General features: G+C 35.0%; 3 protein-coding genes across 3 annotated transcripts; all 3 read left to right on the forward strand.

Moving 5' to 3' along the window:
• The first annotated feature begins 51 nt into the window (after positions 1 to 51).
• LOC133670655 (probable aminotransferase TAT2) lies at positions 52 to 2809 on the forward strand. Its single transcript, XM_062091211.1, has 7 exons — positions 52 to 427; positions 733 to 1075; positions 1193 to 1411; positions 1597 to 1656; positions 1748 to 1903; positions 1984 to 2077; positions 2322 to 2809. Exons 1-7 carry the CDS (start codon positions 159 to 161, stop codon positions 2438 to 2440), a joined length of 1260 nt encoding a protein of 419 aa, XP_061947195.1. The 5' UTR covers positions 52 to 158; the 3' UTR covers positions 2441 to 2809.
• A 1934-nt stretch (positions 2810 to 4743) lies between these two features.
• LOC133671646 (probable aminotransferase TAT2) lies at positions 4744 to 10078 on the forward strand. Its single transcript, XM_062092457.1, has 7 exons — positions 4744 to 5067; positions 7436 to 7775; positions 8130 to 8348; positions 8531 to 8590; positions 8810 to 8965; positions 9047 to 9140; positions 9637 to 10078. The coding sequence occupies exons 1-7, from the start codon at positions 4799 to 4801 to the stop codon at positions 9753 to 9755; spliced, it is 1257 nt and encodes a 418-aa protein (XP_061948441.1). The 5' UTR covers positions 4744 to 4798; the 3' UTR covers positions 9756 to 10078.
• A 1813-nt stretch (positions 10079 to 11891) lies between these two features.
• LOC133671705 (tyrosine aminotransferase-like) lies at positions 11892 to 14315 on the forward strand. Its single transcript, XM_062092546.1, has 7 exons — positions 11892 to 12162; positions 12256 to 12595; positions 12677 to 12895; positions 12990 to 13049; positions 13298 to 13453; positions 13543 to 13636; positions 13807 to 14315. Exons 1-7 carry the CDS (start codon positions 11894 to 11896, stop codon positions 13920 to 13922), a joined length of 1254 nt encoding a protein of 417 aa, XP_061948530.1. The 5' UTR covers positions 11892 to 11893; the 3' UTR covers positions 13923 to 14315.
• The last annotated feature ends 121 nt before the right edge of the window (positions 14316 to 14436 follow it).

The raw sequence follows: 14436 nt of genomic DNA on the forward strand, positions 1-14436 counted from the left end.
GCAAAGCACAGAGAGCTCCACGACAAAAACATTTCAAACGTGACAAAACTCGCTATCTATCAAGAAGCTTTTCCTGACCATGCATCAAACAGGAGCAACGACAAGAACTAGCCACAACTTCTTCATCTCCACTGCAAACACAGATACAATCGTGAGACATGGAGAACGGAACAAAGAAATGGGGTTTTCAGGCAAAGAAAGGCATGAACTCAACAGCATCAATCTCAGTTCGTGGAGTTCTTAACCGCTTAGCTGAAAATCTGAACAAAGAAGACAAAAGAGAAGTTATACCACTAGCTCATGGTGACCCTTCTGCCTTCCCTTGCTTCAGGACTACACCTGTGGCTGATGAGGCTATTTTTGATGCTGTACGATCTGCTAAGAACAATCATTATGCTCCAACTGTGGGTCTCCTTCCTGCTAGGAGGTATGTGCTTTGAATGATTTTGTGTGTGTAGATTTTTATGATCCCTATCTTGAAAATTTCTCCGTGTTGATAATTTCCACTGAAGCAGTTTTGATTTGTGGTTTATGTTAAATTTGCATCAATTTTTTGGCGATGAAGTTTTATTGAGCTTAACAAGCTCTAGCATGAAGCGATTAAGCTTGGCATACATCCCGTAGGAACCTCAGACACTGTGTCTTCAATCAATCAATATACTCTCCTTAATTGTAGGCTGAAATATTCAAATATACTCTGAATTGAAAGTGATTTTGAATTCTTTATCATAGAGCTGCTGCAGATTACCTTAACCGTGACCTGCCGTACAAGTTATCACCAGATGATGTTTTTCTCACACTTGGTTGCACACAAGCAATTGAAATTGCAGTAACAGTCTTGGCTGCTATACCTTGTGCCAATGTTTTGCTTCCAAGACCAGGTTTCCCATACTATGAAGCTCGTGCTGCACATAGTTGTCTTGATGTCCGGCATTTTGATCTTCTCCCAGAAAAAGGATGGGAGGTTGATCTTGAAGCTGTTGAAGCTCTGGCAGATGAGAACACGGTTGCAATGGTTATTATAAATCCTGGCAATCCTTGTGGAAGTGTCTACAGCTATCAACACTTAGAAAAGGTGTCATAAACTATATCTCTTCCTTCCTATCTTTTAATCTGCATTAGCTGGAGCGCGTGGTTATGCGAGCCCCCTTGGGATTTAGGAAATGGAGTAATGTTTTTTGATCAATATCAGGTTGCCGAGACAGCAAGAAAGCTTGGGATTATGGTGATTTCTGATGAAGTATATGGCCACTTGACATTTGGGAGTACTCCATTTGTGCCGATGGGAGTCTTCGCGTCAACTGTGCCTGTCCTTACACTTGGATCTATATCGAAGAGATGGGTTGTTCCCGGCTGGCGAATGGGTTGGCTTGTCACAAATGATCCCAATGGCATCCTTCAAGATTCTGGGGTTGGCTCCCTGTCTCTCCCTCGAAGTAGATGCATTGACGTTGTTTTTTTTTTTATTCTGTGGGAACTGACTTGTTATCCCATCATGGTTCAAAGCCTTCTGTTCTTTTTAATGATAACATCTATGTCTGCGTTAATATGGACGTGTAATCTTGGCTTCTTAACATATCTATTTGTTCTTCCTAGATTGTTGCGTCAATCAAGGACTACCTCAATATCTCTTCGGATCCTCCGACTTTCATTCAGGTTTGTAATTCACGATACTTTTCCCGAAGAGCATATTGTTGGTTTCCAGCTTAGAATCTCACTGATATAATGAATCCTTGATATGTATTAGGCTGCAGTTCCTCAAATAATTGAAAATACAAAGGATGATTTCTTTTCAAAAATTAATAACATACTGGGAGAGGCTGCAGACACATGCTATGGAAAAATTCAGGGCATCCCTTGCATCATTTGCCCTCATAAACCAGAAGGTTCTATGTTTGTAATGGTGAGCGCATCGCATTTCTTTTCCTTTATATGATGAAGAAGATGGTGCTTTAATAATTAAAAACAAAAACCTCTTTTCAGGTAAAATTGAATTTGACTCTGTTGGAAGGCATCGATGATGATGTGGACTTCTGTTTTAAGCTGGCTAAAGAGGAATCAGTCATGGTACTCCCAGGTAATCAATGCCAATGGCACAAAGTTTGTGATGTGGGGTGGGCTGTATTGATGACAAATGTGAGCTTTATAGACTTTACAAGCTTAAAATATGAACTCTAAATGTGTTCATTCTCGATGTCCTTTTCGGATTCACGTGGCTTTATCTGACCTTTTAAGCTTTAATTTGAACATCGCAGTTCATTGATGATTGATCAATTCAATCATCGACACTCACCCTGACAACATTGGATTACATCTTGCAGGAATTGCTGTAGGAATGAAGAACTGGCTTCGCTTAACCTTCGCCATTGAGCCCTCAGCACTTGAAGATGGCCTTGAGAGGCTAAAAGTCTTCTGCCAAAGGCATGCCAAGAAGCAGTAAGATTTCATCAAAGTATCAAGCAGCGAAGAGAATCAATAGTTGCTCGTTGATTCCCATGCTCCAATGTTAGGTTTACTAGCTATTCTGTCAACAAGAACAGGCTGTGGAGATGTACAACTTCTCGTCGGATCTCCAAGGTGGAATTGCCTGTCAGAAAATTATGTTTCTTAAACTCTACTGCGAAGTGATTTTCGTGCCTCAAAAAACCTTTTGACATTGCTTTTACCTGTAGCCTGTCTATTTGGCCCGAGACTAATCCCATTTCGAGCCGAGAGCGTGGAGGTGAAAGCCCTCCCAACAAGTACACTTCTAAAGGGGCAGTGTTCGTGTTTGTGTGTATAATACTGTTCTGCGTAATGCTTTTTTTAATTTTTTTTGTTTAAAAATAAATTAAAATATATATTTTTTAATTTTTAATATTAACATATACAAACATTGAAAAACATAAAAAACTTCAATTTAATACTTTTATTTTTTAAAAAATACTTTTAAAACAATATCTAAAAACAAAATTAATATCAATCCCAAACACGCTGCAAACTTAATGAAAAAAAGATGTATATTTTTTTCTATATATATATATATTTTTTTTTTCTTTTTATTTTTAAAAATCAAGGTGTTTGATGAAGAACTTAAGTTTTCAAAAAAACAAGCCAGCTATATATATTTTAAAAAAAGAAGTAAAAATTGATTATGATAGAAATATTCTTTAACATTTATCAAATAAGCTAAAAGCAAATATAATATTGATCTCAACAAGAAGAATATATTTAAATTATATAAAAAAAGAGTTGCTGTCTGTTTACTTTATAGGGCAGGAAAATAATTTCGGTTAGGCAAGATTGATGAAAACTCTTATGGTTTAGAAAGTCTTCGAATTAAACTTCCATACTTTTCAATGGTATTTATTTATTTACCCTTTTCATCATAAAATAACATTTCTAGGAGTTTGTATTTGTTTTTGCTACAAATTAAGCCTACGTACCAAGAACAAACAATTCGGCGATTTCATGAGAAATCTTCGATCACGTTACGTTACTGCAAAAATCTTGTCAAGAACAAATATTAATTAACTATCTCCTTGCCCGTTGGTTTTGAACGCATCAAGGTTTTTACACATTAAATAATTAATGGAGAATGTCTTAAGTCTAAAGTATCAACATCTTTGCATGTAATTACCTTTTTTTTTTTTTTTTGAGAAACCTTAAAAGAAGTGATTTACTTGCGAGAATAATTATGGGCATGTTTGGAGTTTGATTGCAGTTATTTTTTAAAGCGTGTTTTATTTTAAAATGTATTAAAATAATATCTTTTTTTTATTTTTTAAAATTTATTTTTAAAATCAGCGCATCAAAACTATCAAAAATAAAAAAAAGTTGATTTTTAGCAAAAAAAATTAATGTTAATTTTTTTAAAAAACATGGGTTAATGACGTGCATTTTCAAACACTCTTTTTATCTGGGATGGATCTAGATAAATGCAATTTTTGAATTTTTTTTTAAATCTCAAACATCATTATTTTAGTGAATTATTTTTTTAAATTCTTCCACGGACACAGCCATGCAAGAGCTCGAGTCACGAGCTAATGAGTTGAAATGTCAAGCAGGATTTCAGAACATTGCTCGTAGGTATAGTCTCGATTAGATTTATGATTTATTTTTCATTTAAATTAATCCATAATGTATTAATGATTATCAATTAGATTCTTTCATAATTTAGAGGTTGCTCTGTAGGCATCAAAACATGAGATACCATGGCATGAACAAATACAACCATCCACTACGTGTTAATTGAACGTGAAGTTTGACCAAATTAAGTCTATGGGTCACTTCTATTTATATTTATTTTTTTCTTCAAAATAAGCTCGGAAAGATAATTAATAGGATTATATAATAAGGAAAATTAATCCTTAATTTGAATTTAAAGATTAAAAATTCAAAAACACAATCACAATTTTCTTAAGAAGATGAAAAAGAAAGAGACTAATTAACATAATTATGATGATTACTAACACAAATCTTGAATATTATGTTACTTTTATAGATATATTTGGTTAGAAAAATTAAAAATTAAAAATTAAAAATTAAAAATTAAAAATAAAGAAATAAAAAATAAAGAAATAAAAAATAAATTTATCTATTACATTATTAAAAAAACCATATTCTATGAGGTTTTATTTGGTGCGTAAATGGCATCAAAATTAATGAAAAATAAAATAAATGGTAGGCTCCACTCAGAGAATCCATTGAATCTTACCAAGCACATGCGTGTAGGGCCTGTAGGCTATATAATACATGTAACAACAGCAACGCTGGCAGCATCAGCTCCCCCACAGGCCACAACAACATAGTTGTAGAGATGGAAAACGGATCAAAGAAATGGGGTTTTCAAGCAAACAAGAGCCTCAGCACAGCATCAGCAGTCACAGTCCGTGGAGTTCTTAATGTCTTACTGGACAATCTCAACAAAGAAGATACTAGACAACTCATACCATTAGCCCATGGCGACCCTTCTGCTTTTCCTTGTTTTCGTACAACAACTGTGGCCGACGAGGCTGTTGTTGACGCTGTGAGATCTGCCAAGTACAACCATTATGCCCCAACTGTTGGTCTTCTTCCTGCTAGGAGGTAACCCAATCACTTTGACAGATTCTTGTGGATTCAGTTTCTTTTCTTTCCTTTTATTTTGTGGGGGGTCTTTGAGGGTATTTTCATGCGGTCCAAAAAATCAATGAATTTTCATCATTTTTAATTTTTCATTGCTATGATATGATCATGGAAATATAATTAATATTGGTATATTACAAGGTTCTGTTTTTGCTACATTTCCTTTTCCCGGCATGGATTGTTGAACATCTTTGCGCTACAAGCTTCATTTGCCTTTTGCTAGATTCTGTGGTGGTATGAATCTTAGTATTTCTCTTGTGCTACTCATCATCTTGCTTTTGCTCATGGTTATAAAACCTTTCAGGCTATTCAGGATTTATGACCCGCTGACCCGAGATGGTCTTGGTATCATGTTAAACTTGATTTTTTTAAAGCCAAAACGACATTATTTCAATGTTTATTTAGTCATTTTTTATAAATAATGATATCGTTTTGTTAAAAATTATGCGGGGTCTGCTGTTACTGAGTCAATCACGACGTCTTTTGTATTCAATGTTTTTGAAAAGGACAATGGAGGATTCTCATTGAAATCGAGTTGCTTATTATTTATGTCAAAAATATCTTCACGTTATTATTTTATTGCGGTGATGCTTGCTTCTAGGCTTTGAGTGCTTGTTCATTGTTGTACTTCAGTCTTTTCTTTGTCTTTGTGCATTGGTTTTGTAGCAGATCGAGACATGAAGGTAAGGAGGTGCTTCACGGGGTTTTGGCTAACAAAAAAAGAAAAGCAAGGAGAATCTTTCTTTAATTATTTTTCTATTGCTGCCATACCTAACATTTTTTTCGTTTTTACATGGGAGTTTGAAAGTCTTTTGGGAAATATATCGGTGATTGTTTTTTAAAATATTTTTTATTTAATAATATTTTTTAATTTTTAAAAATTATTTTTGATATTAGTATATTAAAATAATTTAAAAATATTTAAAAATATTAATTTAAAATAATTTTTATACATGCATCAATATATTAGATCGTCTCCGTGGGCATCTGCAAAAGCTTTAGTACAGAGCATTCACCCTCTACTATTTGACATGAATGCTTTGCCTACCATAGGCAGCACAACACTGGTTTGTGGCTTCAACTCCCTGTGAAGTGTGAACTATAGAGGAAAAAAAGGGTGAGACCATCTAAGGACTTTTCAGTCATAGAAAACTAGTGGCCCCACATCTGGGACCCACCAGTTCGTGGGGGGCCACCAACCAGGTTAGAAATGCTTAAGACCATTGTTGATGTGCATGCTTGCTAGAAGGAGGATCTTGGAAGTCTTTATCAGGGTGTCGTCTTCTAAAACTATGATAAAATCAGGTGCACTATCCCGGTAACTTATAGTTAATAGGTGAGCTGACTAGCAGGAGGATAGAATATTAGGCCATTAGAACTTGCATTCTGCTCATCCTACGTAGCCTGACATTTTTATGGTCAAGAAGTAAAACCTGCCATTTTCCTTTTGTCTTCATGTTCCTTCAATAATTTAATTGCTTCAAGAAAATTGATGAACAAATTTTATCAAACTTCAATGGAATTGAAGTGTAATGTGGAGCTTTGATGGTTTTTCTGATTTGTATTTCTTAGTGTTTTTACATTTTCTATGCGTAGCTCTATTTTTCAGAGATCTTTGTTTTCTTTTAGATATGTAACTACTCCGATATGTAACATCAATCACACAAGATGGAAACGTTTTTTGTTGGTGGGAAGAGACAGAAACATAAAAATAAATCTGTTTTTGAAATAATTTTAGAATGAATTTATGTTTTTTCATAACAGGAAAGGCAGAGAGACATGTCCACTCTGTTCCAACTCTCTCCATCTCTTTTAATCCTAGACAATAACCAAACATTATCCAAGTAAACAACCGCAAGTTTTTGTTCCAAGACTCAGTTGTATTACAAGCTTAAATTCTAACAACAACATCGTAATGGTACCTGTATTGTTTTGATAAATGTGTTTCTTTGGTAATACACCATCAAATTTTAACTTCCTCTTTTTAAACAATTTGCAATTTTGCATCTGATTCTGTCAAAGGCTTTTGTGAATGTGAAGCATATGTTGATCATTACCCGGAAATTGTTTATAAGTCTAAAATATTATGTTTGGTCTTTTTCGTGAGCGCTGTAAACAAGTTGATACCATGTTCTTTATTATATACTACTTGGAGTTTCCGAATTTACTGAAGAGGTTAGAAATGATGCTATTCATTGAATTATAATAGTGGCCTTCGTTTAATCAAGTGGTTGTAAAAGCAAACAGTTACTGAAATCCTATGAAACAAGACTCCTTGAAGGGCATTTCGTAATTGCCTGATTGAATGTAATTTTGTACTCTCTCACAGGAGTGTTGCAGATTACCTTAATCGTGATCTCCCATACAAGTTATCACCAGATGATGTTTTTCTTACACTTGGTTGCACACAAGCAATTGAAACCACAATAACTGTACTTGCTCGACCTGGTGCTAACATTTTGCTTCCAAGACCTGGATTTCCATACTATGAAGCTCGGGCTGCACATAGTCATCTCGAAGCTCGCCATTTTGATCTTATCCCAGAAAAGGGCTGGGAGGTTGATCTTGATGCTGTTGAAGCTCTGGCAGATGAGAATACAGTTGCCATGGTTGTCATAAACCCTGGCAATCCTTGTGGAAGTGTCTACAGCTATCAACATTTACAGAAGGTGGGTAAAACTACTTTTCTGTTTTTCTTTTGCTTTATATTTCTCCCATTTGAACTGAAGCAAGGATACGATCCAATCCTGTTTTTTCTATGTAATCATTGAGAAACCTTATCAGTTCGCAAGCTATGATGCTGGTTTCTGCATTTTAGTCTCTTCGTGTCTTTGCATGATACTGCACGGTTACATGTAAACGTGGGGTTGCATAAATTGGAGCATGTGCTCACATTAGCCACATTTTGTGTTATTTTTTTAATTACACTAATAATATTTTCTTTTCGGCTACAAAATGAAGTTGTAATAGTGTCATTTTTATCATTTTAGTTCTAGTAGTTATTGTTTTTTGTTTATTACTAGATCGCAGAGACAGCAAGAAAGCTTGGAATTATGGTGATTGCTGATGAAGTCTATGGCCATCTGACATTTGGGAATTCTCCATTTGTGCCAATGGGAGTCTTTGGATCAATTGTGCCTGTCCTTACACTAGGGTCTATCTCAAAGAGATGGATTGTTCCTGGCTGGCGGATTGGTTGGCTTGTCACAAGTGATCCTAATGGCATCCTTCAAGAATCTGGGGTTGGTTCTCTTTCTCTCTTCGCCATTTCTCAGAGTATATGAATTGGCATTGTTCCATTATGTGGGAATTGACTGGTTGTGCCACCATGGTTCGAAGCCTTTTGTTCTTCTTTAGTCAGAGAACCTCTGATGAATTCTGTATTTTTCGCCACTGCATTAACAATTTTGTTTGCTTTTCATAGGTTGTTGAATCAATCAAGGGATGTCTCAACATTTCCTCTGATCCTGTAACATTCATTCAGGTTTGTGATTCATGATGCTTTGCCGAAACAGTAAATTCATAGTGTTGAGCTGATCTTTCAGGCGCTGCTATAACAATATTCATCCTGACTTACGAGTGTAAACCTTCAATTTTCTTTCGATAAATTCTTTAACAGAGATGTTGTCTTTCATCTTGCCTAGCACCCCATGTCCCTTCGACTGCTTGTTTTGAAATATGACAAAGCTTCGCTATTTCTTAGGGTGCAATTCCTCAAATCATAGACAACACGACAGAGGATTTCTTCACAAAAATCAATAACATACTGAGAGAGGCCGCAGACATATGCTATGAGAAAATCCAGGACATCCCTTGCATTACTTTGCCGCATAAACCGGAGGGTTCTATGTTTGTAATGGTGAGAGTATCATATACTATAGATATTTTTTTTTCCTTTACAAATGAAGAAGATAATTATAAATTAAAATTACTTTTACAGGTAAAACTAAACCTGTCTTCATTGGAAGGCATTGGTGATGATATGGACTTCTGTCTTAAGCTTGCTAAAGAGGAATCAGTCATGATACTCCCAGGTAAGGCATTTCATGGCACAAAGTTTCTCATCGTGGAGGGTTAAATTAGTGGTATCACATTCTTAGAACTTCTCTTGCTACCAGTTTTTCATTTCATATGCTAAACGAATGGGGGAACACCAAGGAATAAAAGGAACGCCGGTATCGACAATCTTAGGCTTGTAGGGCGAATATGAGCTTAATTAATTTGGAAAATGATCTATAAACAAACTTTTCACACTAAAATTTGTTGTTGATACCCGCGTAAAGTGTTGATATCGTCATTTTTTCATACAAACGATGTGTCAAGTAAAGTGTTAAAATGATCGGCGTCCGACTCTCCTGTGAAAAATGCAACTGTTTGTATGAAAAACTTGTTATGATTTGTTTGTTTGTATAGCATTACACTAAATATTTGTGGGATCACATATGCATAGTTTCTAAATGTGTTTATTGTTGGTGTTCAAAAGCTACTGAATTCAAAATTGAAACTTGTACTGACAAACATTACTTGCAGGGACTGCTGTGGGAATGAAGAATTTCCTTCGCATAACTTTTGCCATTGAGCCTTCGGCGCTTGTAGTCGGCCTTGAGAGGCTAAAGGCCTTTTATGAAAGGCATGCCAGGATACAATAAGATTTTATCCAAGCATCGAGCAGTGAGAATTAATAGTTGCAAGTTGATTCTCAAGCTCCGTTCTTAGATCTAGTGGTCAGTCCAGTCAAGAAATAAAAATGCCCTGCCTCTGTAGTCAATAAGCAAGAAGGGTCTGGAGATCAGCAAGCTTGCTTCCTGCTAGTAACTGAAGTGTTACTAGTTTCTGAATGTCCTAATATAGTTGTTGTTCAATCGGGTATTGTGGTTGGTGAAATTTACCAAACATTAGAAAGGGCTTTAATTCCTATGTTTAAAACCGTGAAATTTATGATCTGCAGAGTACATCTCTACTTGTTTAAGAATCCTTGTCAGTATGTTTATATTTTGCCACCAAGTGTTCTAACAAGGAGAAGAAAGCCAAGTTCATCCAAGCCTTCCACCAAGTAACCCCATCGGTTTTCTGTAATTGCGGTTGTTTTTTAAAGTATTTTTTACTTAAAAATACAGCAAAATAATTCTTTTAAAAATTATTTTTGATATCAACACGCATCAAAATGATTTAAAAATAAAAACAAAAATATAAAAACTGGGAAGCAACTTCATGATAAAAGGCTTATGTCCAAGTAGAAATCCTCCCCTGCCAGTCAGCACACCAGTAAAACGCAGAAATTCCCAGGCTAATCGCATTCAATTTCAGACTTTATAGAAAGTTTGTCCAGTTAGTTAAAAATGATTAAAAATGGTTGGTTGGTGAATGATTCACACGGACAAGATTTTATGGTGAAAATATCCTGCGGTAGAGGAATTCTCAATTCTGTTCTCTTTCCCTTTCTTGGTCTACAAGTTTTAATTATCAATGAATTTTCTCTAATTTAAGTTATTAGATAAAATTTTAAAATATTATTTATATTAATTTTTTAGTAACTATGATAGTAGAAGTCTCCCTTGCACAATGCTAAATGCAGAAATTCCAAGGCCAACAGCATTGAATTTCAGATTTTAAAAATGATAAAAAAAAAAACAAAATTGATGGTTGGCGATGTGTTTGATTACAAGGTTGAGCAGTGGCCACTTGTTATGCTCCACGTGGACAAGATTTTATGGTCAAAGGGCAAAGGAGTTGTAAATTTTGTTTCTTGGTCCGCAAGTTTATATCACTTCTTAAAGTCTCAGAGGTGGGATTTCTGAGAAATCTCCATTAATATGAAGAGAAAGAGAACTTCTCCATTCTATATTTGGTGGATAATAAGACAGCTATGATGCTAATATTCAAGGAAGGATTTTGGATCAAAATGTTATAAAAACAAGAACAAAGATCATTTTTAATATAATAATAATAATAATAATAATAATAATAATAATAATAATAATAATAATAAGTGTGTGAAAATAACATAAATTATATATTTAAATTTTTATGTTGAGATGTTTTCATTAAATTTACGTGATGTTAAATGTTTGAGAATGTGGTGCAAATTATGTTTTTAAAAAATTTAATTTTGTTTTGCATAAAATTAATTTTTTTTATGTGTTGGATCGTTTTGATGCGTTGATCTCAAAAATAATTTTTTAAAAATAAAAAAAATATTATTTTAATGTATTTTCACATGAAAAACACTTTGAAAAACAACCACAACCACACTCTTAAACAGACAGTAAATGATCATGATTGTATTCGCCGACTTAAATTTTTGGCTGAGAAATTCCTTCCAGTATGACAAAATCTTAAAAATATTTGTGTTATAAAAATATTTTTGAAAAAATTTAATTTAATTTTTATTTTTTTATTTTAAATTAATATTTTTTTAGTATTTTTAAATTATTTTAATACGGTAATATTAAAAATAATTTTTAAAAAATAAAAAAAATATTATTTTAATATATTTTCAAATAAAAAATATATTTTTAAAAAAATAACCCTGTCACCGCTGACGTGATGTTAGTTGTAGGAGTCACAGTTAAGTTTTTCATTTTTTCTTTTTAATCTTTATATTAATAATTAAAAAATAATATAAATTATATTTTAATTTATATAGAAACAGATACCCAATTGTCTTTTTCCACCTTGGCGCTATTTTCACTGCATCTTCATGGAAAAGAAGAGCTTTTGTTTTATACAAGCTTTGCCTATTTATTAGCTTCCCTTTTGCACTCTATGTCACACACACAACAAAGCAATGGAGGAGCATTCTGCAAAATGGATAATTAGAGGGAATAAGCTGTTGGATGAAACAGCAGCTACTAGTATCAGAGGTTATCTGAGTATGCTGTATGATCATCTTGACAAAGATGATCAAAGGCCTGTAGTTCCCCTTTCCCATGGTGATCCCTCAGCATTTGCATGCTTTAGGACCAGTCCGGAAGCAGTAGATGCTATTGTCCATGCGGTTCAATCAGCTGAGTTCAATTCTTATGCTCCTACTATTGGAATCCTTCCAGCAAGGAGGTATTTGCTTCGGGTTCTTTTCTAATGCTTATTATACATTAGATATTAGTATCGCTGAGCCAAACTGATGCTTCTACTTTGATTTTATGAAAGGGCTGTAGCGGAATATCTTTCTGCAGACCTTCCATACAATCTATCAGCAGATGACATTTATCTCACAGTTGGTTGTACACAGTCAATAGAAGTCATATTATCTGCTCTTGCTCGTCCCGGTGCCAATATTCTGCTTCCTAGACCAGGATATCCGCTGTATGAATCACGGGCGAGTTTTAGCAAGCTTGAAGTACGCCATTTTGATCTTATACCAGAAAAAGGTTGGGAGGTTGATCTTGAATCAGTTGAAGCCCTTGCAGATGAGAACACTGCTGCCATTGTTATTATAAGCCCTGGAAATCCCTGTGGAAATGTTTTCTCTTACCAACATTTGAAGAAGGTACAGGTCTATCCTAAGTTTATCTTGGCTGCTGCTAAAATTTGCTAGAACTAGAATCTTATGTTTCAGTCGCATTACTAGGTTGCAGAGACTGCAAGAAAACTTGGGATTTTTGTGATTGCTGATGAAGTTTATGGCCATATAGCATTTGGAAGCAATCCATATGTACCAATGGGGGAGTTCGGATCCATTGTTCCTGTTCTTTCTCTCGGGTCTATATCAAAAAGATGGATTGTTCCGGATTGGCGATTTGGTTGGATTGCAACTTGTGATCCTAATGGCATCCTTAAGAAATATGGGGTTTGTTTCTCATCTTTTCTTACAGATGAAGGTTGTTCTTGTTCATTCTGAAGCAAAGCAACTTGTCTAATTAATACCTTCATATTCTTACCAGATAGCGGACAGCATTAAGAGCTATTTCAACATCTCAAGTAACCCTGCAACCTTTGTCCAGGTTCCTTTGGATCCATTTGTCTGCCTTTTCTCTTTCAGTTCTGTTAGGGATTGAACTTTCTCTAACCTGTAGCATTGATATTTGATATCATTCTTATCACTCCTGGAGGCTGATATGCAAGATTTTCTATTGTTAGACAACAACATGTGTTCTTGTTCATTTTATTAGTCTAAGCCTGCTTATGCATTATTGATATCTAATATCTTGCTCATACCATTCAATCAATAATCCCGTGGTTTGTTTATCAGGCTGCAATTCCTCAAATCTTTGAGAAAACAAAAGAAGATTTCTTTTCAAAAACTATTAACATAATGCGAGAAGCCGCGGATATATGTTATGAAAAAACCAAGGAGATCCCTTGTGTTACTTGCCCACACAAACCTGATGGATCCATGTTTGCTATGGTAAAAACAAAGCAATCCTGAACTCAATTCTGGCCTGAAAGAAAATTTAGCATGGAAGTGAGATACCTGATGACTTATATATGTTACAGGTAAAACTAAATCTTTCCTTGCTGGAAGATATTAGTGATGATATGGACTTCTGTCTCAAGCTGGCCAGAGAAGAATCTGTGATTATTCTGCCAGGTAAAGCATAAAAAATTTAGAATCATCTGGTGGATGTTAATATAACTGGGCGTGTGCTTTGATGGTTGTTTCTCCAATGTCTAATATGTTGCACGAGCATAGAAGATTGATGCAAGCTTTCTGTCAAGTTGGCAGCAATAATGTTTTGATCACTGACGAATTGGGTGCAGGAGTGGCTGTGGGACTGAAGAATTGGCTCCGGATAACATTTTCCATTGAACCACAGTCTCTTGAACAAGGCCTCGACAGGATGAAAGCATTCTGTCAAAGGCACAGCAGGAAGTGATAAGATACACCAAGTCTAAGATCAAGTGATGGTGCTGACAATCTCTCAAGGTGCCATCAAGTTTCTTAAATTCTACACTACCTTATCTAATATGGAAAGTGTCTTAAGAGGACAGCAAAAGTTGTCCCATCTAGTCAAGAAATAAAAACCCATCTGCCTGTAACCACATCAGAAGAGGGGGTGCTGGAAGAGATCAACAACTTCTCATGGTGTCACTGAAGTTCCTTCAAATATAAAAAATCAAAGTGTTATTACATGTTTGTGCTTGTAAAAAACCTGTCCATCAGAGTCTTGAATACTATGCAAGGGCAAGGAGCTGTCCCTCCTGTCCCTCTCTTCAGTCATAGAATTACAAATTTGCAACTTTTCCTTGATTTTTCCTGAAGTTACAAATTCTTGGATCCTATACTTCAGTCTGCAACCAAGACACTTGGCAACATCTAGGCCAATTGTTGCATTTACGCCTTTCCACTTTCACCAAGAATTTCTGGCAAAACTAGGGCCCGAAGAATTT

Source organism: Populus nigra, chromosome 13, assembly GCF_951802175.1.
Source record: "Populus nigra chromosome 13, ddPopNigr1.1, whole genome shotgun sequence".
NCBI classification, from domain to species: domain Eukaryota; kingdom Viridiplantae; phylum Streptophyta; class Magnoliopsida; order Malpighiales; family Salicaceae; genus Populus; species Populus nigra.